Source organism: Chrysemys picta, chromosome 3 (assembly GCF_011386835.1).
Source record: "Chrysemys picta bellii isolate R12L10 chromosome 3, ASM1138683v2, whole genome shotgun sequence".
Classification (NCBI taxonomy): Eukaryota; Metazoa; Chordata; order Testudines; family Emydidae; genus Chrysemys; species Chrysemys picta.
The window spans coordinates 203,063,562-203,089,786 of NC_088793.1; the positions used below are offsets into that span (position 1 = coordinate 203,063,562).

Genomic DNA, 26,225 nt, shown 5'->3' on the forward strand with positions numbered 1-26,225 from the left:
AAAAGTTAAGGCCGGCCCTGTGTTAGAGACGGTGTTAGGCTAATGGTATAGCTACTCTGAGTCTGGGGTAGGGAGACCAGATGTCCCGATTTTATAGGGACAGTCCCGGTTTTTGGGTCTTTTTCTTATATAGGCTCCTATTACCCTCCACTCCATGTCCCGCTTTTTCACAGTTGCTGTCTAGTCACCCTAGTGGGGTGATGGTTTGTGCCAGGACACGGGTCTCCTCGGAGGTGGCACTGTGTGGCGCATGTTTGCCGTGTGGGCTCCACCTCAGGGGCCGAAGGGCTCGGTGGCTCGGTGGGGGAAGCTCCGGGGAGCCGCACCCATGCCCAGGGCAGAGAGAGCTGGCTGGGGGCCTGATCACAGCTGCCCGTCCCCCGCTCCCCCGCCAGCGCCCACTGGAAGGGCGAGTCAGCGCTAACCCCGCAAGGGCCCGCCCCAGGGAGGGGCCTGCCCACTACCGCGAGCCTCACTCAGGCCGCCCGCCATATTGGATGCGGGCGGAAGCCCGTACCGAGGCGCGGGTGCCCTTAGCCGAGATGGCGACAGCAGCCGGGCAATGGTGCCGCCATGTTGGGGAAGGGCAATGTAGCCGGCCAGGCGCTCGCGCCGCCATCTCGTTGGCGGGCAGCCCCGCCGCTGAGCTGGCCTTTCGGGCGCGGGCGCTGCCGGGACAGGGATCGTCGGGCGCTGCGAAGCGGAGCCGGCCGGCAGAGCTACAGCCCTGCGGGCAGGTGGGTGCTCGGAGGGCGGGTCCCGCCAGGGCCCCCGGTGCTGAGGGTGGGGAGGAAATGGGAGAGGGGGTCCCCCAGTGCGGGAGCGGGCGACGGCTCCCCCCGGGCCAGTGGGGGATGGGGGAAGGTCCCCCGGGCCAGGGGAGGGGGTCCCCCTCTAGTAGGGGATGGGGATGAGGGGGGTCCCCCTCCAGTGGGCGATGGTGTGAGAGGGTCCCGTGGGTCCCCCCAGTGGGAGATGGGCTGGGGGGGGGTCCTCTGAGTCAGGGGAAGGGGTCCCCCTCTAGTAAGGGATAGGGGAAGGGGTCCCGCCAGTAGGGGATGGGTCAAGGGGGAGTTCCCCGGGTCAGGGGCGGGGGTCCCCCTCCAGTAGGGAATGGGTCAAGGGGGGGTCCCCTGGGCCAGGGGAGGGGGTCCCCCTCTAGTGCAGGATAGGGCAAGCGGGGTCCCCCCAGCGGGCAATGGTGTGCGGAGGTCCTCCCAGCCACAAGAGGCAGTCCCCACTAGTGGGGGATGGGGTCAATTTCCCCAGGCCACTGTAGGAGGGGCCATCTCCTCTACGATCTGGGAGCTGAGTAGGGCTGTTCTACCTGTCCAGGTTCCCCGATATCGTCCCTTTTCTGAGGTCACTGCCCCGGGAATCTGTCCGGGTGTTCAGTGCACGCTGCCAGCCCCCCAGCTTGATGGGCTCAGGATCGTTCTGAATATTGTGGTGTTTTTGTACTTCAGAGGTGGTAACTCTAGGGCTCAGCGAACGGGGGGAGGATCCCCTGGGCCACTGTTATGGGCAGTGAAGGAGGGACAAGGACCCCCCACATCATTGATTCTCCCACTCTGAGTGGGGGTTGGTGTGAGGCCACTGTGTTGCTGTTGGAGTGGGATGGGGGAACCTCCCCCAGTATGGGGTTGGTGTGGGGGTTCCCATATCACTGTTAGGGAGGAGATGGAGCGATCTCCCCCAATATGGGTTGGTGTGAGGGGCCCTGCCTCACTGTTGCATTTTCTGTGTAATTTTTGGTAAACCTTTATTCTCTTTCGCAGAGGAAACAGCTAAAATTTCTCCATTTTTAAAAATGTTGCCCTGATCTCCTCACTCTCTAGCTAACACCCACAGTCCAACAAACTTCACAGAGACCTTCTGTGAACATCTTGGATACAGGCCACATTTAAAACTAAAGAGGCAAGGCGTTCCTCTATCAACCCAGGATAAGCTAACTTTACGTCAGCTCCTGTTTTGTGATGCTGTCAGCCTGCCTATCTGACAGGCTCTGCTCAGTACAGAGACACTGGTGAGGGTGTCATGACGTTTAGATACAGCTGAGTGGCTCACGGGAGAGAGCTCTGAACCTTGGGGATGGGGGTGTTGAACACTGAGAGGAAGTAGTACTGTGTACTGGGTTTGAGGATGCCTCCTCACATCCTCAACCGTGAAGACCGATGCAAAGAATTTATTTAGTTTTTCTGCAATTGCCTTATCATCCTTGAATGCTCCTTTAGCATCTCCATCGTCCAGTGGCCCCACTTGTTTAGCAGGCTTCCTGCTTCTGATGTACTTAAAATTTTTTTTTGCTATTACTTTTTGAGTCTTTGGCTAGTTGTTCAAATAATTTTTTGGCCTTCCTAATTATATTTTTACACTTCATTAGCCAGAGTTTATGCTCCTTTCTATTTTCCTCATTAGGATTTAACTTCCACTTTTTAAAGGATGCCTTTTTGCCTCTCATTGCTTCTTTCACTTTGTTGTTTAGCCACGATGGCTCTTTTTTGGTTCTTTTACTCGTTTTTTTAATTTGGGGAATACATTTAAGTTGAGCCTCTATTATGGTGTCTTTAAAAAGTTTCCATGCGGCTTGCAGGGGTTTTACTTTTGGTGATGTACCTTTTAATTTCTGTTCAACTAATCTCCTCATTTTTGTGTAGTTCCCCTTTCTGAAATTAAATGCTACAGTGTTGGGCTATTGACCATTAATATGTATATGGATCCTAACAGGGACTAATATGGTCTTGCTTTTGAGTGGGTCTGTATTTTCTGGGATGTATCAAGGATGGTGGGCAGTTTCTTATGTGTCAGGAAGGTGCTCTCATATGGGGTTCCCAAGGGTTTCGTCTTGTCATGTCTTGTTCAGTGTGTATGTGGTGCTGCTAGAGAGTTTGGTAAGGCAGCAGGAATGATGATGACTTCTTCAGTATGCTAAAGGAACTCAGCTCTCTTTCCATGTCATGTCCTCTGTAAGATGTGATCAGACAAATTAGTGTCCGACAGAGATTGGGACATGGATTCACGTTAGGGTGACTGACCCTCCACCCAGCTGTGACTGAGAGAATGCTTACACTGGGTATGAGGGAGACATTTCTTCTGTCTGCACCTCTGCTTAATGGTTGTGTCTGTGGTTGGTTTGTAAGGGCACCTGAGGATCTTTTTATCTCCACCGCTGCTACTGGAGTCCCAGACCGCAGTGGTGGTCAAATGTATTTCTTACCTGCCCTTGGTGAGGAAGTTGTGTCCTTTTCCTTTTGGATACAGACTTTTTGGCCTGCTTAGCCATGCCTGTGTCACCTGTAGGATCGATTATTGCAATGCACTTTACATGGGTCTGCTACTTGCAACCCTTCTGAAATTGCAGCCGGTGCAGAATCTGGCTGCCCGGCGCCCGCATCTCAGGGGGATTTCACATAGGGACCATGTTACATGACGCTCCATGATCTGCATGGCAACCAGTGATTTCCAGGTGAAACACCACCTTACATTTCTACCTTGAAAGCCCTAAATAGTTTGGGGTCTTTTCGTCATATGCTGCCACAGAGCAGAGATCATCTGAAGTGCTCGGGCTAACAGCTCCCTTTCCTGCTATAAACAGGGGAGGGTTGGCAGCAAGATGTCCTCTGTAAAGGGTCCTGCGTTCTACAACTTGCTTCTTCCTTTGGTCCACCCCATTTTCATTTGGTGACTTTCAGGCTGTATTGCAAGCTTGACCAGTTTTCTCCAATCCTTCCATGGGGTGGCTTGCGGCCCAATCAGCACACAGCTGCGACCCACATGACATTCTCAGGGCCATACCGGTAGTATATATACAGTAACTCCTCGCTTAACATTGTAGTTCTGTTCCTGAAAAATGCAACTTTAAGCGAAACGATGTTAAGCAAATCCAATTTCCCCAAATAATTAATGTAAGGGGGGAGGGGGAGCTGTTAGGTTCCAGGGAAATTTTTTTCACCAGACAAAAAAATATATATTATATAGATATACAGACAGTATACGTTTTAAACAAACAATGTAATACTGTTCACAGCTATGATGATTGTGAAGCTTGGCTGAGGTGGTGAAGTTAGAGGGTGGAAGAGGGAGGGATATTTCCCAGGGAATGCCTTGCTGCTAAATGATGAACTAGCACTCAGCTGAGCCCTCAAGGGTTAACACATGGTTGTTAATGTAGCCTCTCACACAAGGCAGCAGGAACAAGAGGGAGGGGAGACAGCATAGCAGACAGAGACAGACCCACATCTTGTGTGTGGGGGAGAGAGACAGAGATGCACACTGCCCCTTTAAGTAAGCTGACCCAATCTTAAGTGTATTGTTTTTTTAAGTGGAGCGGGAAGTTGAGACAGCAGCTGCTGCCCCAAGCTCTCTCTGTCTCTCTCTGTCCGTGTCCGCTCCCTGCTCTATATGGAGAAGGGGTAAGCGGGGTGCAGGAGCAGCGGGGAGGGGGACACCCTGACATTAGCCCCCCCCTTCCCCTCCTGCACAGCAAGCAGGAGTCTCTGGGAGCGGCTCCAAGGCAGAGGGCAGGAGCAGCACATGGCAGTGGGGGAAGGGACAGCTGAACTGCCAATTGATAGCCTGCTGGGCAGCTGCCGCACAGGGAGCTTAGGGGAGCCGGGGGCTGCCGGTCCACCCTGGTAACAAGCCCTCACCAGCTAGCTCCAATGGGCTGCTCTTCCTGCAGGCAGTGGACGAAGCAGGCGGCTGCCAAATGACGTTAGAAGAGAGCATTGTGCAACTTTAAACGAGCATGTTCCCTAATTGATCAGCAACATAACAACGAAACAACGTTAACCGGGACGACTTTAAGTGAGGAGTTACTGTACTGTACATAACACAGAGAGAGCTGCACACGTGGCCCACAGTAGTAAGTGGGTTGAGAACCACTGGTCTGGAAGCTGTGGGGCTGAGCTCGGCAACAGAGTTGGGGAATTGAGGTGTTTACCACAAAGAGATGCTCCTGGTTAATGGGGAGTAATCTTGTTGTGAGCGTGAGGTCTACCTGTGGCCTTTGGGATCTGCTGATTTCAGTTGGCTCCTAAATGTTTATTTGGTAGCTTGGCCAGAGCACTGGGGGAGCTTCATAGGTGTGGATGTATTCATACTGGCTCCCTTTATTGTGGGATTGACTAATTTTATCATGTTGGGCCTGATCCTGCAGTGGCTTGTGTATGTGTGTAACTTACTCATGTGAGTAGTCCCACTGTTGGGTGTCCACCTTTGTAGAGATTCAGGCTTTTGATGGTATTCTCTTTAGGGCTGGAATCTTGTCGTCTTGTGCCTATCTGCCAAGTGATACGCTCCCTTGTCGTGCTGTTGCTTGAGCGAGTGGTTCCTGAATGAACATGTGTCATATCGGTTGTCCTTTCTTTCAGAACCTTGAAGATTCCATGGCGACGTATCTGGAGTTCATTCAGCAAAATGAAGAGCGAGACGGGGTGCGTTTCAGCTGGAATGTGTGGCCTTCCAGCAGGTTGGAGGCTACAAGAATGGTCGTACCCTTGGCCTGTCTACTGACTCCCCTGAAAGAACGTCTAGACCTGCCGCCTGTACAATATGAACCAGTGCTTTGTAGCAGGCAGACTTGCAAAGCAGTGCTCAACCCGCTTTGGTATGAATTTCTGACTTCACTCTAACCTCTGAATGTTAACGCTGGATGGAAATAGAGCTTATCGCAATCTATTTTTTCTGATCTCCATCACTTTCCTTCCCCGTCTCTCAGTCCAGGGCCTGTCCCAAGAGACCCTTCAAATTAGGTGTTCTGGAATTTTTAAAACACTTGTGCACTTAGTGATAAGCAAAGAACGCCAGTCTCTTAGTCAGGGCTGTCAGAATGAGAAGGAAGCAAAAATGGGGTGCAGAGGCAAATGATTATTTGAGGTCAGGGGGTAGCTATTAAAGGAAAACCAGCACTGATGTGTAAATAGCTACATTATAATTACTGAGACATTGACCTTGTGTAACGTTAGTGGTATGCAACTTAAACTAAATGAAAATCATGCTTGACGCCTAGAGGCTGCAGTGATGGGCATATTAGTAGAGCCCTACGAAGATACAAAATTTGTCTCTGCATCCAATCCACAATCTGCAAAAATGGTCCACGGATATCCACATCTGTGGATGTGGATATCTGTGGATATAAAGCAGTTATCTGCGGATTTGCAGGGCTCTACATATTAATTAGGACCAGGAATGTCTGAAGAGACTGATCTCTGTGCCTTTGGTGGCAAAGTGGGAATTTGAATCAATGGTGTAGTGCTCCTGGATGTAGGTGAGGTTTGATGTAAGTAGAAAGGTTTAGTTTGTGGGTGTGCTTTTATTTTAGGGGAGGGAACACTTTCTGTGTTCTCAAACTCCAATGATGGTCGTATGGACATGCATGTCTGCTGACAAGTATTGGGAGGAAGGTGTTGCCAGTGAGATCAACAGGAAGTGTGATTGTAAAGAAAGGCTATAGGAAGGAAAGTACATCCAAGTGTTACTGCACTAGCCTTCACACTGTAAAATTACAGGGGCTACAGGGGCCAAGCTTTTTGGAGCAGGGAACCATCATTTTGTTTGTACATCCCTTGCACGTTAAGGTCCTGCTCCAAGACTGTGGGTCCTAGGTCCTACTGCAATACAAATAAATAATAGTAATATTCCACTGACTTTTGGCATCTGTTAACTATCAGCTAGTTACGTGTTGGGAGCAAAAACACCAACCCCAAAACACAGTCTGAAAATTGAGAGGTGACTTTATTCCGATGTAAGTACCTCCACGGGGAGAAAATACTGGGTACTAAATGGCTCTTTAACCTAGTGGAGAAAGGCAGAACAGGAACCAGTGGCTGGAAGCTGAAGTCAGACAAATTCAAATTAGAAGTAAGGCACAGATTTTTAACAGAGAGAGTGATTAACCATTGGAACAAACTACCGAGGGAAATGGTGATGCCTTTCTGAAATAGAGGCTTTATGTTCTCTTGATGTCTTCAGCTCAAACCTGGATGTCTTTTTTCTTTCCTCTCAACTGTAAAGTCTGGTAGGTGTTTGGCTGTAAAATTGATACCTTTGTACTAAATGTCCCACCTTTCCTTTCTTATAGTCAAGTGGATTATCGTGCCAAGCTCTGGGCCTGTAACTTCTGTTTTCAGAGAAACCAGGTAGGTTGGGAAAGTGCTTCGTTTTCTCATTATCTTCTCTATCCACTTCATTCTCTCTTCATTGAGTATTCAATTGATAGCATCCTCTAGCGAAGGGTAGTAAAATAAGCAGAAGTCTCTGCTAATGAGACTCTTCCCCATGGCCTCTTTCTCTTTGTGCACCCAGTTCAGCATTCTTTTTAATCAGTGCGATGTGAAAGCAGTGGAATGTCATCTCTTCTAGTCTTGGTTCAGTTTTGCAGTGGCTGTTTGCCAGTGCATGTGCTACAGGCAGCAAATCTGTAGTTATTTTTGTGCCTTACATTTATATCATATTCTTTGTGCATGTTGAGGCCAGTGCTCATCGTTGTCTTTTGTTCTTCTGAGTATGAAACTTGCTGTGCTGGAAGTGGATGTCTGCTGTCAGAAACACTGTGTATCATCTGACTAAACTATTCTCAGTTGCTTTCTAATTGAATTGTGCTTCAGACTTATACACATGCTGCTAACCACCACTGCTATCCATAATGAAAAGCAGCGAAGAACTAATGCGGCATTTTATTCAGGTAAAAGGGTTTGCTGCTGTACCAGGAAATAAGTAATTGAACAACACGTACTTGAATTTGAAAGCTTTCCTCCCTTGTACATCATCCAGCCTTCCGAATGCAGGAGATATCCCTGCTGTTGTGGAGTTCTTCAAATAACCTGCACGGTTAACTTGTTTGTTCTAATCCTTGCTTCTCATTTTCAGTTCCCTCCAGCATATGCAGGCATATCCGAAATAAATCAGCCAGCAGAACTTATGCCTCAGTTTTCCACAATCGAATACATAGTGCAGGTAAGTGCATCATGGTCAAGCTTGGGATTCTCAGAAAACATTTGAAACACATATGCATGCTGGAAAATTATTCAAGATACCTTGAATAAAGTGTTTTCATGAGCAAAGTGCAGTTGGTCTTTAGATTAATTAAGCACAGTTTAAAACCCCTGTTGTTTGTCTGATCTCTTGAGTTAAACCATTCACTTTTAGCTTTTTAATTTAAATAGCTTTCCTCTAAAATCTGTGTATACAATTTTAATGTGAAGACTGGAGTGTGGAAATGGATGCAGTTCCTTACATTTAGCATCCAGGTTCTCTATTTTAATTAAATGGAAGCCATACAAGTCATATTCTAAGTGTTTGTCTACACTTGGAAATTGACCGGAGTAGCTATTCTGCTATTCTGTTCCTGAGTAACTCCATATGCAGACACGCTTATTCCAGGACAAAAGTGCCTTGTTCTGGTTTAGTTTAACCCATTTCAGAGTTAATCTGTGTGTAGACAAGGACTGTGGCCCAATCCTGCCAGCCCACTGAGCAGTGGGTCTCTAAAACCAATTTCATAGTTGAAATAAGTCAATGGAGAGATAAGTGTCTCCCAGGCCTTTGTCCTGCCTGCATTGTGCTTTGTTCTTGATGCCTCCAGTCATGAGAAACGGTGACCATGTTTTGCTGATCCAGTTGTGGATCTGTTGTTGCTGTTCTCTATGGTTCAGGAGGAGCGCTGTGATATTCTCGAAACAAGATATTTTAACTTGCTGACTTTTAATAGATATTTGTGAATGAAAGACATACGTTTTCTTATTTCTATAACTATTTTGATTAAAATATTCTGTTTCATTATGATAATTCCCAGCCGAAGGAGGATGGGCAATGTGTGTCCCTGAGAGCATATGCAGATTCATAGTAAATCTTTTTCTTTCCACAACAGAGAGGTTCTCCGACCCCACTGATCTTCCTTTACGTTGTTGACACGTGTCTGGAAGAGGAAGACTTGCAAGCATTGAAGGAATCCCTGCAGATGTCCTTGAGTCTGCTGCCTCCAGAGGCGCTTGTGGGGCTGATCACATTTGGCAGAATGGTCCAGGTTCATGAACTGAGCTGCGAAGGAATCTCCAAGAGCTATGTTTTCAGAGGGACCAAGGACCTGACAGCTAAGCAAATACAGGTATGATCTGCCTTCTCGTCCTACACTTAATCCAACATGGAATTCCATTTAGGTGTCTTATCATAGTCCACCCTTTTCAAACTCTTGGCTTGTAAAGAGCAAATAGGAAGGATGGTCCAGTGGTTAGGGCACTAATCTTAGGGAGACTTGGGTTTGATTTCCTGCCCTGCTGTAGACTTCCTGTGTGGCCTTGGGCAAGTCACTTAACCTGTCTGTGCCTTGGTGTCTGTTAAATGGGGAGAATAGCAAACTCACAGAGGTGTATGAGGATAAATACATTAAAGATTGTGAAGCAGTTAGATACTAGGGGAAAGGGGGTAGATAAGTACCTAGGGTCGGTAGCTAGATAATAAATAATAGATCTGATGTTTAAGTAATCAAGTTTATCCTTCCCACCACCTCCCTGTGTCCCGTAGGATATGCTGGGTCTTACAAGGCCTGTGGTACCTGTTCAGCAGGGAAGACCTCTTCAGCCTCAGGAACAGCCACCTATTTCAAGCAGGTAAGTGGCTCGGCGAAACACTCTATCCCAGAAGGGCAGGACAGAGCCCATGTTCACATTATGACCTGTAGGACCCAAGCCCCAGAATGCGGGTTTCGTAAAGAGAATCCTTTGTAAGATGTCTTGAGTTGTTCTCTAATTGCAATAATTTGTTTACAGTTGTAGAGCTATATTGATGGGGTTTATCTGAGCAGCCTATAGAGTTTTCATAGTGTCTGTTTCTTACAGACTCCAAAAATAGCGCCACCCAGGCTGGATTTCCGTTTGGAGCCAGCATCTGAAAACGTATTACCGTATATACTCGTTCATTAGCCCGTTCGTTTATAAGCCGACCCCCCACCCCCACCCCCCCAGATGGTTAGGTAAAAATAGCAAAAACTGCATGACCCTTTCATAAGCCGACTCTATATTTCAGGGGTTGGCAAACTTTGGCTCCTGGCCCGTTAGGGTAAGCCGCTAGCGGGCCTGGACGTTTTGTTTACATGGAGCGTTCACAGGCACGGAGCCCCTCAGCTCCCAGTGTCCGCGGTCTGCCGTTCCCAGCCAACGGGAGCCGCGGGAAGTGGCGTGCTGGGAACGGTGAACTGCGGCCACGGGGAGCTGAGGGGCTCCATGCCTGCAGATGCTCCAGGTAAACAAAACAACAATGTATTAGATATTCAATTCAATGATTCCATAGAGTTTAAAATCATCAAATTTTGGTGTAGACCCGTTTATAAACCGACCCCCGCTCTTTGATGCGTCACTTTTTTACCCAAAATATTCGGCTTCTGAACGAGTATATACGGTACTTAGAGTGTAAGCAGAGACTGAATGATTAGAAAAAGCGGGAGTTGGTTTCCAGATTAAATTGTGTTTCCCTGTGTTGGGTCCCAGCTCATGTGCTCTCTTTCACTCACTCACTCCTAAAGCTCTCGTTCTGTGGCCAGCCCTCCTATGCATTTTGGTGGAGTAGCTTTTCCAAGTCCTCATGCTATGTGTTCGTTGTATCTTGCTCTGATCCAATTGTTTATCTGTGCTTGTGCCTGTTGTTTTGAACACTTCAGGTGTGAGAGGTGCATTACTTTGATACAGTTTTTGGCAGCAAAGACCAAACCAATAGGATTTATAATTGTTCATTTTGAATTCTTGCAGGTTCCTGCAGCCTATACACAAGATTGACATGAACCTGACAGATCTTCTTGGGGAACTACAGAGGGACCCGTGGCCAGTGACTCAGGGAAAGAGACCCTTGAGATCGACTGGAGTAGCTTTGTCAATTGCTGTTGGTTTATTGGAGGTAATCCGAATTCACTCTTAATGTGCGATTACCTGGTAAATTAAAATCTTATGGGGTTATGCTGTGCTTGGCCAGTATGTCTCAGTATTTGAAAGACTTGGTCTGTGGCCTGATTGCATATCAATAGGGCCTACCAAATTCACAGTCCATTTTGGTCAATTTCATGGCCAGGGGTTTTTAAAATTAGTTAATTTCATGTTTTCAGCTGTTTACATCTGAAATTTCATGGTGGTGTAACCATGGGGGTCCTCACCCAAAAGGTGGTTGGGGGTGGGGTGGGTCACAAGGCTATTATAGGTCATGGAAATGCCACCCTTACTTCACAGCCAGAGAGGAGAGGACGTGTTTTTCATGGCCGTGAATTTGGTAGGGCCCTACGTATCAGACATGAGTGTAGTTTGTCATATCCCTTAACTTTTGAAATACCTATTTAACTTTGTTATGGGAAAATGACCCAACTTGATGCCTCCTGGGTTGTGATGCTGAGGATAGTTATGCTTAAATAATATTTGAAAGGTGTTTGTATGAGAGCATTCAGGAATGTCAGAGATATTTACAACCAATATTTGGCTTTGAGATGCATCAGGGCCTCACCACATCTTTGTGGAATCATACACTAGTTTTGTGGATAGATCACCTGAGGCACAGGAGGGAAGATGGGAGCAGATACAGTCCTGCTTCCTGGAGTGGGAGCATGAAATCTGACCTGCCCTGTGTTTAGAAATGGACAGTGGTGCCTCAGTCCCCACTATTCCATGTCAAGAAGGCAGGAATTATTTATGAAGGGAGCACCCAAACACCTCCATCAGAATCAGCCCCCTGATATGCTAGGTGCTGTACACAGAGGTTGACACAGACCTTGCCCCAAAAAGTAGATTAAAAGTATTGCTGTCCTTTAATCTGCCCACCTCTAAAATAAGGCTTTAATTTTATTCTAGGGCACGTTTCCAAACACAGGGGCCAGAATAATGTTGTTTACAGGCGGGCCACCCACACAAGGACCAGGCATGGTGGTAGGAGACGAACTGAAAACACCCATTCGTTCCTGGCATGACATAGAGAAGGACAATGCACGGTTCATGAAAAAGGCTACAAAGGTAGGTCTTGCTGTCTGCTAAAGCACAGACACTGCTTCTGCTGCACAAACGATGTCGTGGACCTGCTGGGTATAACCAGTTTGGGTGTCACGGTGTACGTGGTAGCAGCACAGTTTTACCAGCTCACGGCTCTAAGCCGCCCCTATGGAACCAATAGCTAATCCTAGGTCTGTATTGGTGAGGTGCGCTTCACCTTACTAACCCCTTTGTGTGACTTTACTAGTGACCAGCACGCTGCTTCTTCGTGGCCCTGAGGCCTCTATGCCCCGACATGGACCTGGGTCTCCCTCAGGGGTACAGATGCTGCTTTCTTCAGCCAACTACCTAGGTCAAAGTATAAGGCTGGGCTTTGTTCTGCCAGGTCCCAAACAAAAGGCTAAGTCCCTCAGTCCCAGTCTGCATCCAGCACAGTTCTTTCTCCAGAGAACAAGAAGGTATTTTAGCATCTCTTCCTCAGCCGTTTGGAGAGCAGAAGGATCTGACCCTCAGTTCCAGGAGTATCCTAACCTGGCAAGAGAGAGTTTGCTTTTCCCGCTGAGAACCAGTCAGTCTCCAAATGCCTCCTGGGTCGTCTTGACACATAGCTAAGTGGTTCAAATGTGCTGCATTTACTCTGAATGTACAGTGCAGTTTGGAGATGGTAGCAAAGGTCATAGCAGTGAAAAGCAAGCTCTAATGCAGTGCTCGTTGTGTACTGTGGCTCTGGGATTTGGGGTCCTTACTTTAGGGGTGGTATGTCACCATTAAAATAGAACATGCTTTCCCCAAGGGAAAATTCCTGCGTCGGCTCCAACTGTAGAACCAAAGGAAATCCTTACATGAATGTTTTAAAAGCTCTACGTGCCCTTTGTCTCCACAGCACTACGAGATTCTAGCTAATCGCACGGCAGCCAACGGCCACTGCATTGATATCTACGCCTGCGCTCTCGATCAGACTGGCCTTCTGGAGATGAAGTGTTGTGCAAACCTCACTGGGTATGTCCTCAGCCCTGAGCAGTGAGCAAGCACAGCCCCGTCTTTTGGGGTGGAGGAGTGGGATAGGAAATGATTAGTTTGATATAAATGTATGGAGGTGAGCAATTGTCGTCATTTCCCTGATTCTAAGCATTAACAGTCTGATCTTGTGTCCATTGTATTCAATGGCAAAGCTGCCCTTGACTTCAGTAGTGCAGGGTTGTACTTCAGGGCAGCTTGCGTGGGATGAATTTTGATGCAGTCAGTGGCAAAGCAGATGTCCTGTTTAGAGAAGGGTGATTTAATGTTTTAACCAACTCCTAAACCCTGGATGCTGTCTTTTCCACAAACACGTTTTATTTCACTGAGACTTAGCAAGTCCAGAGGGGAGAGTTGAAAGATCGATTAAGCAGTCACATTATGAGCAGTGGCATTATGAGCATAATGTTAAGTGCTTGCACTGTGTCCTGCAAAATGAAATGTTCTGCAGGGACCAGGAGGGCTTGGTACTAGGGCACTGGATTGAATTTGCTTCAGGGTAGTAGCAGAGTTATAATTTCTTACGGATACTTGGCCTCTCTGAGTCAAGAAGCCAGTGCCAAGAGTCATTGCAGTCCCTAGTGGGCACGTATCCCCAGGGCATGCTGCTTCCAAACACTATCATAATTTGCACGGAGTAGCACCCTTGCTGGTGGCATTTGCAGAGGTGCCAACCACTACCTGCATTATTGTAGGGACTGCCTGTCTCTTTAATCAGCCAGTTGAGATCTACTGGGCCAGTTAACTGGGAAGTCCCTATGTTGGTCTTTCTGGAGGCAAGGTGTTTTTGATAGGAGACTCTTAGCTCTAGAATTGCCTTTCCTTGGTGTGATAGACTGTCAGTCTGCGCTACTGGGTCCTATCCATTTACTCGGGCTTTTTCTGAGGAGGTGAGTTAATTAGCGGAGGATTTAGTTAGTGGTGGTTCATGGGTTGGGGAGTTCTGTAATGTGTCAAGCATCATCACCGCTAGGGCATCAAGTAGTTTGTGAGTTAGGTGCACTGCATGCATTGGAAAATAAACAGATAAAGACAGAACTACCCTCCAGCCCTAGAATTAGGTTTCCCCAGTCTCCATTCTAGCACACAGATGGGGAAGACTGCACTGCCATTGCAAGAACTGTTCTGTGGCCAAACAGACAACTCCCTGGCTGTCAATCTAACCCCTTTCATAAACACTTGGTGTACTTTCCATTTTTGTATTAACTCAGAACTTGCTCCTTTGTGCCTCGCCCCTGGGGGTGGTGCCAGCATGTTCAGATTTGAGGATTGGAATGCATCCATCCAGTAGCTAGTTCCTTACTTTGCAATTCACCATGGAAACTTTTTAAAATGGTGTCTGTCTGTGTGGTGGGTAAAGGATAGGAGAGAGACATCCTTTGTGAGTCCGTTCCAGGTACTTGTTGTTTAGTTCCCTTGTCATTTTCCCTTCCCAGGGGTCACATGGTGATGGGGGACTCTTTCAACACTTCTCTCTTCAAGCAGACCTTCCAGCGGGTGTTTAGCAAAGACTTCAATGGAGAATTCCGAATGGCGTTTGGTGCTACGTTAGAAGTGAAGGTGAGAGATGGGGCTGATTAAAGAGAATGAACAGATAAATCAGTAAAGAGCACTTCGATTTAACAGGTTAAATAGCTGGTTCTGTGTAGGATATAAACAATGAAATACTTAAGTTTATTTTGCAACATGCAACATTTTAGTGAGTTATTTCAAATTTCCAGTGGCTCTCAGTGATGGAAGCAGCAACCTTAGAGAGCGTATGTGTTTTGAAACCATGCCTGTTTGGAGGGAATTCCAGCCCGGTCTTGAGGAAGTTCTAAGATCCTGACACTTAGTATCTTACCTAACGCCTCAGCCCTCCAAGCTGTTCCATGCAGGCAGATCCCTGCACTTGGTGCTCAGCCCCACTGACTTGAAGCACCCATGTCCCTTGGGCTGCTGGAAGGAAGGATATTTCTCTCTGGTCCCATCCTGGAGCCTGTTGAATAGTGAGTGGCTTGGCCTCTGCTACTCTCCCCTTCCCCTGCCTCCATTTTTGGCATTTTCCTCCCCACTCTGAATAGCTCCAGTGCCTGCCTAGGCTATTGCTTTTGGCTTTCCCAGGCAGCAGGAGAAAGAAATTGACCAGATTCTTGTCACTTTCACAGATAATGGATTTATTGGGTTGTTTTTCCTTAGGGAAAGCTTAATCTTTGCAGAGATGAATGGCTTAGCCCTACTCGCCCACACTTGTCAAGTAGAGTTTCCTACTCCCACAGGCAATTGTGGGCTTGTGTTTTTTGTTTGAAATCTGATTATGTAGATCAGAGGTTCTCAAACTCTAACCGCAGTGTGGCGTTCAGAGGAACAATCACGTGGGCTACATTTCCTCCCCTTCATGATTGCACAACATCCCTGTGGCAACTGCAACACTAGCTGCCCTGGGAAATTAGTGGATGTGGTCTAGCTGTCTTTTAATGTAACTTAACAGCTGGAAAGGAGGAGGAGAAGGAGAAGGCAGCCCTATGTGACCTGCGAGCTTTCTGCAGAGCAGTTTGGGAACCTCTGATCATCAATGTCTTTTCTGATTAAAGCTGAGCGGCTGATTTTTCTGTCACTTCAGATGTGTACTTTGTTTGACTGATTTGATTTTCAAACTTTTCTGACCCTATTTTAGACTTCTAGGGAGCTGAAAATCTCAGGGGCTATTGGACCATGCGTATCCCTAAACGCTAAAGGACCATGCGTCTCTGAAAACGTAAGTCACCGACGTGGAAAATCTTTTATAAAGAAGTAAATAAGCAGTGCAAAGCCTTTTGGCTAGCCCTGTGGTCTGACAGCAATGCCGGGTTCTGTCAAGGAGGAGAGACTGGTTTGGGAGTACTGTAGGGTTCATCTCCCCAGGCTAGAGGAAATTGGGTGCATTGTGGAGGTGAAATGCTTGGTCTTTGAATGGGGGGGGATGGAAGGGGGGTCTCCTGCAGGACTGCCCTTAATGTATCCCACGGATGGCTGACCAGTGGAAAGAGATGACTGGTGTCCTTGGAGAAGACAGCTGAATCTGGCTTCAACTGTTACACAGTAAAGCTTTCATTTAATTATTTGTTTCCAGGTTCATTTTTGGACTTTAATTTGTATCTAGAAGGTGTAAGATCCAGTAGAGGGCATGTGCTGAGTCTTACCTTTGGTCAGAATTTAAAGTGATCTTAACTTATCCTGCACTAGAGAAAAAATCACTTTCTTTTGAACCCTCTCCAGGAACTTGGTATTGGAGGTACATGTCAGTGGAAAATCTGTAGCCTTGATCCCAGTTCAACTCTTGCCATATATTTTGAAGTGGTGAATCAGGTCAGTCCAGTTTTTCCCCCTCATTTATGTACAGTTACAGCATACTGTTGTCTATAGTAGCCATCACCTGCCTAGTAGATCCACGAAGAGTAATTACAATGGTCCCTTTGTAACATATGAGATACCTATTAACAAGCTTCATAGCTAGAAAAAACAGTCTCACACAGACTGCATTCATGCTCCTACTTGCTCTACTGATGAAAAGCACTCTAGAAGAGTTAAGTAATACATGTTTTTACCCTGCACAATGACTCTGTTGTTTCTCTCTTTTCTCTTCCTTACCTGTTATATTTATTCAGTCCTGCCAACTCCTTCCATGTGCTATTTTCCCACTGTTGTAGGGATGATAAACTGCTCCCATTCTTTATTGCCCAACTGTTAGCAAAGTAGCTAATGAACCTGCCACCCCCATGCTTACTCTGGGCTTGCTTAATACTCCTTATATTTTCCAGCAGCCTTGAAAAATGACATTCTTGAGCAACGGGACTCACGCTTGCAGTTATACTCAGGCTTGACGTATAATGCACTGCAGTTCTTTTGCTGTTCTGTAACTCTACCCTATCAACTCTTTATGAGAGTAACACTTTATTCCTCTGTTTTGCAGCACAATGCACCGATACCTCAGGGTGGCAGAGGCGCCGCGCAGTTTGTCACTCAGTATCAGCACTCCAGTACACAGAGACGCATTCGAGTAACCACCATTGCCAGAAAGTGAGCTCCATAGGCCAATCCCTACTGTATTGTAAATATAGTCTATCTTTCTGCATTTCTCCAGCCATCTGGGTGGATTGGACGCAGGGTGTTTTACCTGCCCGGCATGAGCCAGTGTTTGTACTTGGTAAAGATGCATGTGTGTCGCACTAACTTTCCTATTATCAGTTGGGCAGATGCACAGAGTCAGCTCCAACATATCGAAGCGGCGTTTGACCAGGAAGCAGCTGCAGTGCTAATGGCTCGTCTGGGAGTCTACAGAGCTGAGTCGGAGGAGGGACCCGATGTACTGCGATGGCTAGACAGGCAGCTAATCAGATTGGTAAGTGTGATGGGCGAATCTCAGTGGGTTAAATCTGAAATAGTATAAACGTCAGTTCTGTCTACACCTAAAACGCTACAGCTGCCCTGCTGTCGCTCTTCAGTGTAGACACTCACTGCAGGGACGGGAGGGGGGGCTATTGCTGTAGTTATTCATCGCCCCGAGATGTAGTACCGAGACCAGAGGTGGGCAAGGTACGGCCTGCGGGCCACACCGGCCCATGAGACTGTCCTGTCCGGCCCCCAAGCTCCTGGCCCGGGAGGCTAGCCCCGGCCCCCTCCCCCGCTGTCCTTCCCCCCGCCCCCCCTCCCCCGCAGCCTCAGCTCGCTCGCCCCACCGCCCTGTGAGCTCCTGGGGCAGCGCAGCTGCAGAACCCGGCCTGACCTGGTCTCTGTGCTGTGCGGTGACAGCAGTGGTGGCACCGTGGCCCAGCTCCAGCTGGGTGGCGCAGCTGTAGCACCGCCAGCCACTGGTGCTCCAGGCAGCGCAGTAAGGGGGGCGGGGTTGAATAGAGGGCAGAGGAGTTCGGAGTGGTGGTCAGAAGGTGGGGGTGTGGATAGGGGTCAGGGGGAACAGGGGGTTGAATGGGGGCAGGGATCCCAGTGGGCAGTCAGGAAGGAGGGGAGGTTGGATGGGGCAGCAGGGGGAAGTCAGGGGCTGGGGTTCCGGGGGCAGTCAGGGGCCAGGGAGAAGGGGTGATCGGATGGGGCAGGGGTCCCGGGGGGCCATCAGGAATGAGAGGAGGGGTTGGATGGGGTGGCGGGGGGGCAGTCAGGGGCAAGGGTCCGGGTGTGGTCAGGGAACGGGTGTGTGTGTGTGTGTGGATGGGACAGGGATCCTGGGGGGGGGGGGGGGGGGGGGGGGGCTGTCAGGGAACAGGGGGGATTGGATGGGGCAGGAGTCCCGGAAGGATGGGGCGGCATACAGGAGGTGGGGGCCAGGCCATGACCGCCTCCCCTAACCGGCCCTCCATACAATTTACGAAACCAGATGCGGCCCTCAGGCCAAAACGTTCGCCCGCCCCTGACCAAGACCAATGGAAGAATTCTTCCGTCAGCTCAGTGTGTGTACGCTGGGGCTTAGCCACGACTACAACTCTCAGGGATATCGGTTTTTTCACCCCCCCGAGAGACATAGCTATGCCATGTAAGATTCCATTTTAGCAGAATCCTCTAGCCCACATGGTTATATTACAACACCAGACAGCCTCCAACTCTTCTACAGGGGCCTAAATCTCCAGCTGTGCCCCAACAGCTTTTAGGGCTGGTCTATGCTAACAAAGTAAACTGACCCGGCTACATCGCTCCTGGGTATGAAACTACACCCCGAGTGATGGAGCTAAGCCGACCAAAGTCCCCGCGTAGATGGTGTTAGGTCGATGGAAGAATTATTCTTTCGACCTAGCTACCGCCTCTTGGGGAGGTGGATTAACTACAGCGATGGGAGAGCCCCGCCTGTCACTCTAAGTGTCTATCCTGAAGTGCTACAGCAGTCCAGCCGCAGAGCCGAAGCTGTGCTGCCGTGGCATTTAAAGTGTACGCATAGCCTATAATGCAGCTACGTTGGGTTCGTACAAAAATCTGTGGCATGTCCAGTACTGACAAGGTGGGGTAAATGTAAAAGAAAAGTGAATTGAATACTAAAACAAATGCGAGGGGCTGGCTACTGCACTTATTTGCAGTGTTCCTTTGCATATTTCAGTCATTAAAACCATCAATTTTCAATGACGCTGCTGCCGAATTTCCAGTCTGCTGTCACAGAGCCAAGGAACATTGGGCCAGCCAGTGTTTCGTAGCATACAAGACACCTTGGTCATAATGAAGCCTATGTGATGTGATATACAAAGCATTAAATGAGACCCAGCTATCAGATCATAACTGATCCAATAAAAAACATTAATTTCTTGGAAGCAGTTTTTTTCCCTTTAGATATTTTGAATCTGACCTTTGTACTAAGCTTGTGATATGTATTTACATGCTAAAATATGATAAGTGAAGATGGAGTCCAATCATTACTCCAGCAATAGCCCCACACATTAGTGACTTAATTAATAATGTGATAAGAACATAAGAACGGCCATACTGGGTCAGATCAAAGGTCCATCTATGTCAGTATCCTGTCTTCCCACAATGGCCAATGCCAGATACTTCTGAGGGAATGAACCGAACAGGTTAATTATTGAGTGATCCATCCTGTGTCATCGAGTCCCGGCTTCTAGCAGTGAGAGGTTTAGAGACACCACATTGTGTAATGTTTCTCTGTATTACCTATTGGTATTCTCTTCTTATCGGGTTACTCTGTACAAATTCTTACAAATACAGAATGTGTGAAACAAACAAACAAACCCCACAGAGATTGAAATATACGCATTCCTTCCAACAGTGTCAGAAGTTTGGACAATATAACAAGGATGATCCGAATTCCTTCAGACTGTCAGATTCATTTTCTCTGTATCCCCAGGTAAGGACTCCGCTTTGTATAGATATGGAAATGTGGAAAAAGGCAGTTACAGGCAGAAATGTCATTAAAATACACAATCATGAATGTTTGATGACTTTTAAATTTGTTGTGATGCAAGTCAACACCCTGGCATGTAGTTAAATGCTGTAAACGACTGGTAGATGAAGCTTCCAAAGAGTTAATTAGAGGAAAGACTTTGGCAGTAACTTATTGTACATTCAGACTGGACTTGTGAATAGGGAGGTTAAAAAAAAAAAATCCATTGATTTTTTTTTTTCTTTTCTCATTCATCTTTCTATGTAAATGTAGTTTATGTTCCACTTGCGACGATCTCCATTTCTTCAAGTGTTTAACAACAGCCCGGATGAATCTTCCTATTACCGGCATCACTTTGCCAGACAAGATCTGACCCAGTCCCTTATCATGATCCAGCCCATCCTTTATTCCTATTCTTTCTCTGGCCCCCCCGAGGTAAGTCATTCACTTGCTGTGTTGAGCAGAGCGCTTTGGAACAACCCTTAATGGTGTCTAGTCAGTCATCACAATGGTATTGTTTTATACAAATAGTCCAGCTTGTAGTATGGTCTGCCTTTAATTAGAGTAATTATTCAGAAAAATATTTGTATTTCAAAGACAAGGATATTCTTTTAACATTCTAAAGTTGTGAACATACAGTAAACATCATATTATTTCGATGAGAGATTCTTGTCCAAGATCATTTCGACTCAAACTCAGGTAGTTGAAATATAGCTTTTCTACGCATTCTGTTTCCTGCAGCGGCTGGTATCTTTATGATTCGTTCCGCGATACTTGTGTCATTGGCTACGCTTTAAAATTTGCTTATTCAGACTGATTAGCACTCTCTTGATTCTGTTGTGTACCGCTGCAGTACAGTTATCTATTGCACTGAACTTGAAGTTTAATACAGTTCTGAGGGCCTCACGGTGACTGACTTCTCATCTGATCTTTCCCAGCCTGTGCTTTTGGACAGCAGCAGCATTCTTGCTGACAGAATTTTGCTGATGGATACTTTCTTCCAGATTGTAATCTACCTTGGCGAGGTAACGTGCAAATCGTGTGCCTTTCTCTTGTTACCCTGCACCGTTACTGTGTGTGTAAAATGAGCTGTTTGAAAAGCTTGGGCTAGTGTAATGACACCAGTGTTAATACCCCTGCGATATTGCCTCTAAAGGCATGTTAGTTTTCAATGGCTCAGTTATCTGCTATCTGTTTTTTTAAGAGATTTGTTCTCTGCGAGAGATATGCACACAGATCTAATTAATATGAACGTGAGTTGTATGTACACCTGAGTCAAGCAGGAGGATAGATCTTTCAGTGTTGTCTGAAGAAATCATCACCTTCCTGTAATGTTGCAATTTGAGCCAATCAGCTGTTTTGGTGAAATCTCTCAAGGGAAGGGGTAAATTTGTATGTGAGTGTAGCAGTTGTCAGGTATCTGTAGCCTTATAAACAGTACAAGAAAATGACTACGGCCATGGTATTTAAGTCTTAGTTAAACTCAGAAATAGCAGTTTTTAACAATGCTGTGCATATCCCTCATAAATGTATCTTTTGATAACCAATAGTTTCAATTTTATTTTCAACAAATTGCTCTTGCAGCGCTACAGAAATAAATGTAGATATTTGGCTGAGTTTCTCATCTTGTTAGTTAGCTCTTTATTTGAATTCAGGATTAGACAAATACGAAGTAATTGACTAAATAATAAAAAGGTGTATCCTGTAACATTCTAGTCTTTTAAAGCAAAGACACAGAAGTTACAAAGTGAGGGGTAACATGGAGACTTCTCTCCTATCAGAGGGGTAGCCGTGTTAGTCTGAATCTGTAAAAAGCAACAGAGGGACCCTCTGTTACTTCTCTCCTACTTTCTCTTTTTTCCTCCAATAGACGATTGCACAGTGGCAGAAAGCTGGCTACCAAGACATGCCTGAATATGAAAACTTCAAGCATTTACTGCAAGCCCCATTGGACGATGCCCAGGAAATATTGCAGACTAGATTCCCAATGCCGCGTTATATTAACACTGAACATGGAGGCAGTCAGGTATGGCAAAGCCTTATCCAGGAGCACACGTGTATTAGTTTTGAATGAAGCGAGTTCATAGCTTTTAGGTTTAATCATTAGCTGATTCTGTAGACTAAATAATTTTGCAGTAATTCCACCCTCAAAGTGCACAGCCTGTATGTATATCTTTCCTTGTGAGCCCTTACCACTAATAGTCTGTTTTAAAAGCGTACTTTAGAAATTGTTCATGGGACAAGCCTTTGAAATAAAAGGGTGCAAAAAAGAAAATGCTCAGATCAAATACTACATGGAGAATAAATGATTGTATATATCAAAACATATCTAGCTTAGGTAATGCATTCAGTGCAACTTGGTTTGAATCACACTGGATTAGAAACCTAGTCATGGCATTCTCTTTTCCATAGCCTATGGCAACATTCATAACTAGCAACGAGTGGGAATACTTGTGCCTCGCAACAAAAATGGGTATAGTCCATATGCTGTTGGTAATAAGAAGCTATTTAGCTTTATCTTTCTCTTATTCCCTTCTCGGCTTATTACACCCTATAAAAGCGGCATAACTGCCACATCAGTTAGCAGCAGTAACTGATGTCCAAAAATATTGGTCAAATGTTAGCTATGACAGTGATCAAGAGATGAAAACCATTGCATCATTTGGTTACCATAGTGATATCCATAATAGTTACTGCATTTGAACTTTAATGGGACATCAGTTCAAGTTAAATCAGAAAAATATATTCTCTAAACAAGGGCTTGAAAGCAAAGGCTAGCCAGACTGCTGTGGTGACCTGGGGTGTGGTGATAAGTCCTGAGGGAGTTGATATTCTTTATTTTAAAAACTATTTTTGTAATATATATATATTTTTTATAGGCCCGCTTCCTCTTGTCTAAAGTGAACCCCTCTCAGACTCACAATAATCTCTATGCGTGGGGACAGGTGAGTTATGGAGGAATTACTACTGTTGGAGGAAGGACAGAAGTGTGTATATATAAGATGCACACATTTTTTTTATTTTTCCCCATTCTATTTGTTCTCTAATCACATAGCAGTAGGCTATGAACAGTGGCTTGCTTTGTTCCTGTAGATTGCTTTAGACCTCTCCTGCTTCTCCCCTGGCTAGCAACTTTCACAGACATTGATGCCTTGATGATTTGGAATTGTCATGTTTTGTGACAATGTAACAACAGAACTGACAGTGGAATTGCTGGGTGTTGGGTTTGATAGTCATAGTATTTAAAAACTGAGAAATGTACAACTCAGTTCTGAGGAGCCAGATTTTCTGTAGAACCTAGACCTACATCATGTGTTCATTACAATAAATATCAATTGATTAGAATATACTAGCTAAGCTAGATTAACAGGGAACAATTAAATGAACAAAAATAACTTGCACATTCAGGATAACCTTTTCAAACCTGGATGTCTAAAGTTAAGCTCCTAACTTTTTTTTAAATTTAAGATCCTAAATAAAGGTAATGTGATAATTAGTGGGAACAGTAATCTGATTGTTAGGTCCTGAGCACCTATAGCTCTTGCGGACTTCAATGGGAGCTGCCACAGCTCAGCAACTCTGAAAACCAAGCTACTTTGATTTAGGGTGCACTTCCAAAGCTTCAGGCAGTCAGGTTTGAAAAGGTTGTCCACAATATCTTATTGCTCTACCCTTCACTAACTGGTCTGATACCATGAGATCACGATCACAGCTGGTTTACATTAGTACTCTGGTACTATAGAGCAAAAATATTAATAATAAATCAATCCACCAGGTATAAGTGTACCGCATCTGAATATACAATGTGCTTGATTTTGTCACTCTCCATTCTTCCTCTACCTTTCTTTTGTCCATGTAAACTCTCCGGGGCAGGGATACACAGGTTGCTTCATGAATAATAATAAATATTTAATGACTATATATTCTTTTGGGAATCCACAACATGGAATTTTATTGTTGCTTTTGTTACCAAGCAGCATCTTCCCAATATATCCTCATGCAATTGATTTAGCGGGCAATTAGGATAGGGCACTGATGCCCAACATCCTTTCAGAACAGTCCTAGTGGTAACCATGTTTGCTTTGTTCTTACAGTTATTTACTAATTTATTTTATATTATTGTAGGAATCAGGATCTCCCATCCTAACAGATGATGTTAGTCTCCAGGTGTTCATGGATCATCTGAAAAAGTTGGCAGTGTCAAGTGCATCATAACTTTGACTTAACAAGGAAGTGACAAAAGAAGCAAAGAATTACCGGGATCATGGTGACATTTAACAGTGTGAAAAAACTTAACTACATTCCTTTCCCTCTTTGAGATCAAGGCTTTTAAATATTACACAAAACAAATATTCAAGGGGAATTTGTACTTAGTTCTTTTAGTTTTTAATTTATTTGTATTCCTTTTTTATGTGATCTCTCTGAACTTTATTTTTTTCATACATTGCAGCCCAAGGATGTTTTAGCTGATACAGCTATTAATACATTTTTAGATTAATTTTAATGGCCTGTGTGTAAAATCATTAAAAAACAGTAACTTGCCTTTCAGCAGCTTCATCAGGTATCGGGGGACTGTACTGATGAAAAATAAAAGTGGAGGAGGAGAGCATTAATATTTAGTGCTGGACTGAACTTGTTGTGTGTGTGCATGTATGCTGAGAGGTTGACTTTATCACACAATAAAGTACAATATGAACTTGAACTTTTTCTTTGTTCTGGAGATCTTGGAATGCTTCATCTTGTTACTTCATCATGTTAAGACTCAGACCTGCTCCTGTATATAGGGTTATGCTGATCAAAAACACAAGGACTCTATCTAAATTACCTTTATTAATTTCCAGCTCTGTTGTTATCTAAATTGACTTGCATTGACTTGTAATTACAGGAATTTAATATTGGCTTTGTTGAATGTAACTCTTCTTTTATATAGATCAAAAACTAACATTTCTTGCCCAGAATATCAGAGAATTTGAGGTTTTTTTCCATACTTAATACATCAAGAGTCTCTGCATTTCATTTTCCCTCCTCAAAACTGCTGATATGAGCCAAGAATGAAGAATGTGTCTATAGCTAGATTTCACATCACAAGTGTGTTGCTACTGGTAAAATGCTTTGTATAGCTCCCTATGCGTAAAATTTAATTTTAACACATGCCACGCCCTTGAAATGCAGTTTGAAAAGTGACTGTAAAAAATGGCAGCATGAGCTTTCATGGTCTTTCAGTGATTTCCATGTTCCATGTGCTAACCATCCTTGGCATTTCTACTGTGCTTTACATCTTCAAAGAATGTAGGCAATAATTAATCTTCACCACATCCCTTAGATATACTTGAAGCGGGTGACCATGTCCCCTCTCAGTGTACTCTTCTCCAGACTAAACAAACCCAGTTTCTTTCAATCTTTTCTCAATCATTTTTGTTGTTCTCTTTTGGATCTTCTCCACTTTGTCCATATCTCCAATGCATAACTGGACATAGTACTCCACTTGAAGCCTTATCGGTACTGAGTAGTGTGGAAAAACTACTACTTGTGTCTTTCTTACAGCACTTCTGCTAATACATCTCATACTCCTGGGGGGCATTCTGTGCCAAAAAAATAAAAATTCTATGCACAATATTTTAAAATTCTGCAAAATTCTCCACATTTTGTCAAAATAACACTACACAATCATACCAGTTTCAATTATTTTGGTAATTTATTTCAAAATACATGTTAGTAAGTATGTCTGTAACAATACAGACACACAAAAATTCCCCTAGGAGTAGAGAGTTAAAGAAACTCCTATGACAACCTAGTTCCTGTTTCTCTGCCCCCTTCCCCCTCACCAGAGCCCAGCCAAACATGGTGATCAGGCGATGTCTCAGATGACTGGGAAAAGGCTAATGTAGTGCCCATCTTTAAAAGAGGGAAGGAGGAGGATCCGGGAAACTACAGGCCAGTCAGCCTCACCTCAGTCCATGGAAAAATCATGGAGCAGGTCCTCAAAGAATCAGTTTCGAAGCACTTTGAGGAGAGGAAAGTGGTCAGGAACAGTCAGCATGGATTCACCAAGGGCAAGTCATCCTGACTAACCTAATTTCCTTCTATGATGAGATAACTGGCTCTGTGGATGAGGGGAAAGCAGTGGACGTGTTAATCCTTGACTTTAGCAAAGCTTTTGATACAGTCTCCCACAGTATTCTTGCCAGCAAGTTAAAGAGGTATGGGCTGGATGAATGGACTATAAGGTGGATAGAAAGCTGGCTAGATCCTCGGGCTCAATGAGTAGTGATCAATGGCTCCATGTCTAGTTGGCAGCCTGTATCAAGCGAAGTGCCCCAAGAGTCGGTCCTGAGGCCAGTTTTGTTCAGTATCTTTATTAATGATCTGGAGCATGGTGTGGATTGCACCCT

The 26,225-nt window shown here is 45.4% G+C and overlaps 1 protein-coding gene across 1 annotated transcript; it reads left to right on the plus strand.

The window, feature by feature from the left end:
• The first annotated feature begins 495 nt into the window (after positions 1 to 495).
• SEC23B (SEC23 homolog B, COPII coat complex component) lies at positions 496 to 24,535 on the plus strand. Its single transcript, XM_005287469.5, has 20 exons — positions 496 to 737; positions 5,373 to 5,608; positions 7,082 to 7,139; positions 7,870 to 7,956; positions 8,870 to 9,106; positions 9,523 to 9,608; positions 10,743 to 10,887; positions 11,826 to 11,984; positions 12,844 to 12,959; positions 14,414 to 14,537; positions 15,634 to 15,714; positions 16,215 to 16,304; positions 16,909 to 17,015; positions 17,184 to 17,337; positions 19,720 to 19,797; positions 20,107 to 20,268; positions 20,772 to 20,858; positions 21,704 to 21,859; positions 22,713 to 22,778; positions 23,959 to 24,535. Exons 1-20 carry the CDS (start codon positions 498 to 500, stop codon positions 24,046 to 24,048), a joined length of 2,559 nt encoding a protein of 852 aa, XP_005287526.2. The 5' UTR covers positions 496 to 497; the 3' UTR covers positions 24,049 to 24,535.
• The last annotated feature ends 1,690 nt before the right edge of the window (positions 24,536 to 26,225 follow it).

Bases quoted from the DNA above. Each gene is read 5' to 3' on its own strand.
- SEC23B (XM_005287469.5), top strand. From the start codon at position 498: ATGCGGGCGGAAGCCCGTACCGAGGCGCGGGTGCCCTTAGCCGAGATG. The intron at 10,888-11,825 runs GTAATCCGAATT...ATTTTATTCTAG, and splicing joins TTGCTGTTGGTTTATTGGAG to GGCACGTTTCCAAACACAGG. The intron at 22,779-23,958 runs GTGAGTTATGGA...ATATTATTGTAG, and splicing joins ATCTCTATGCGTGGGGACAG to GAATCAGGATCTCCCATCCT.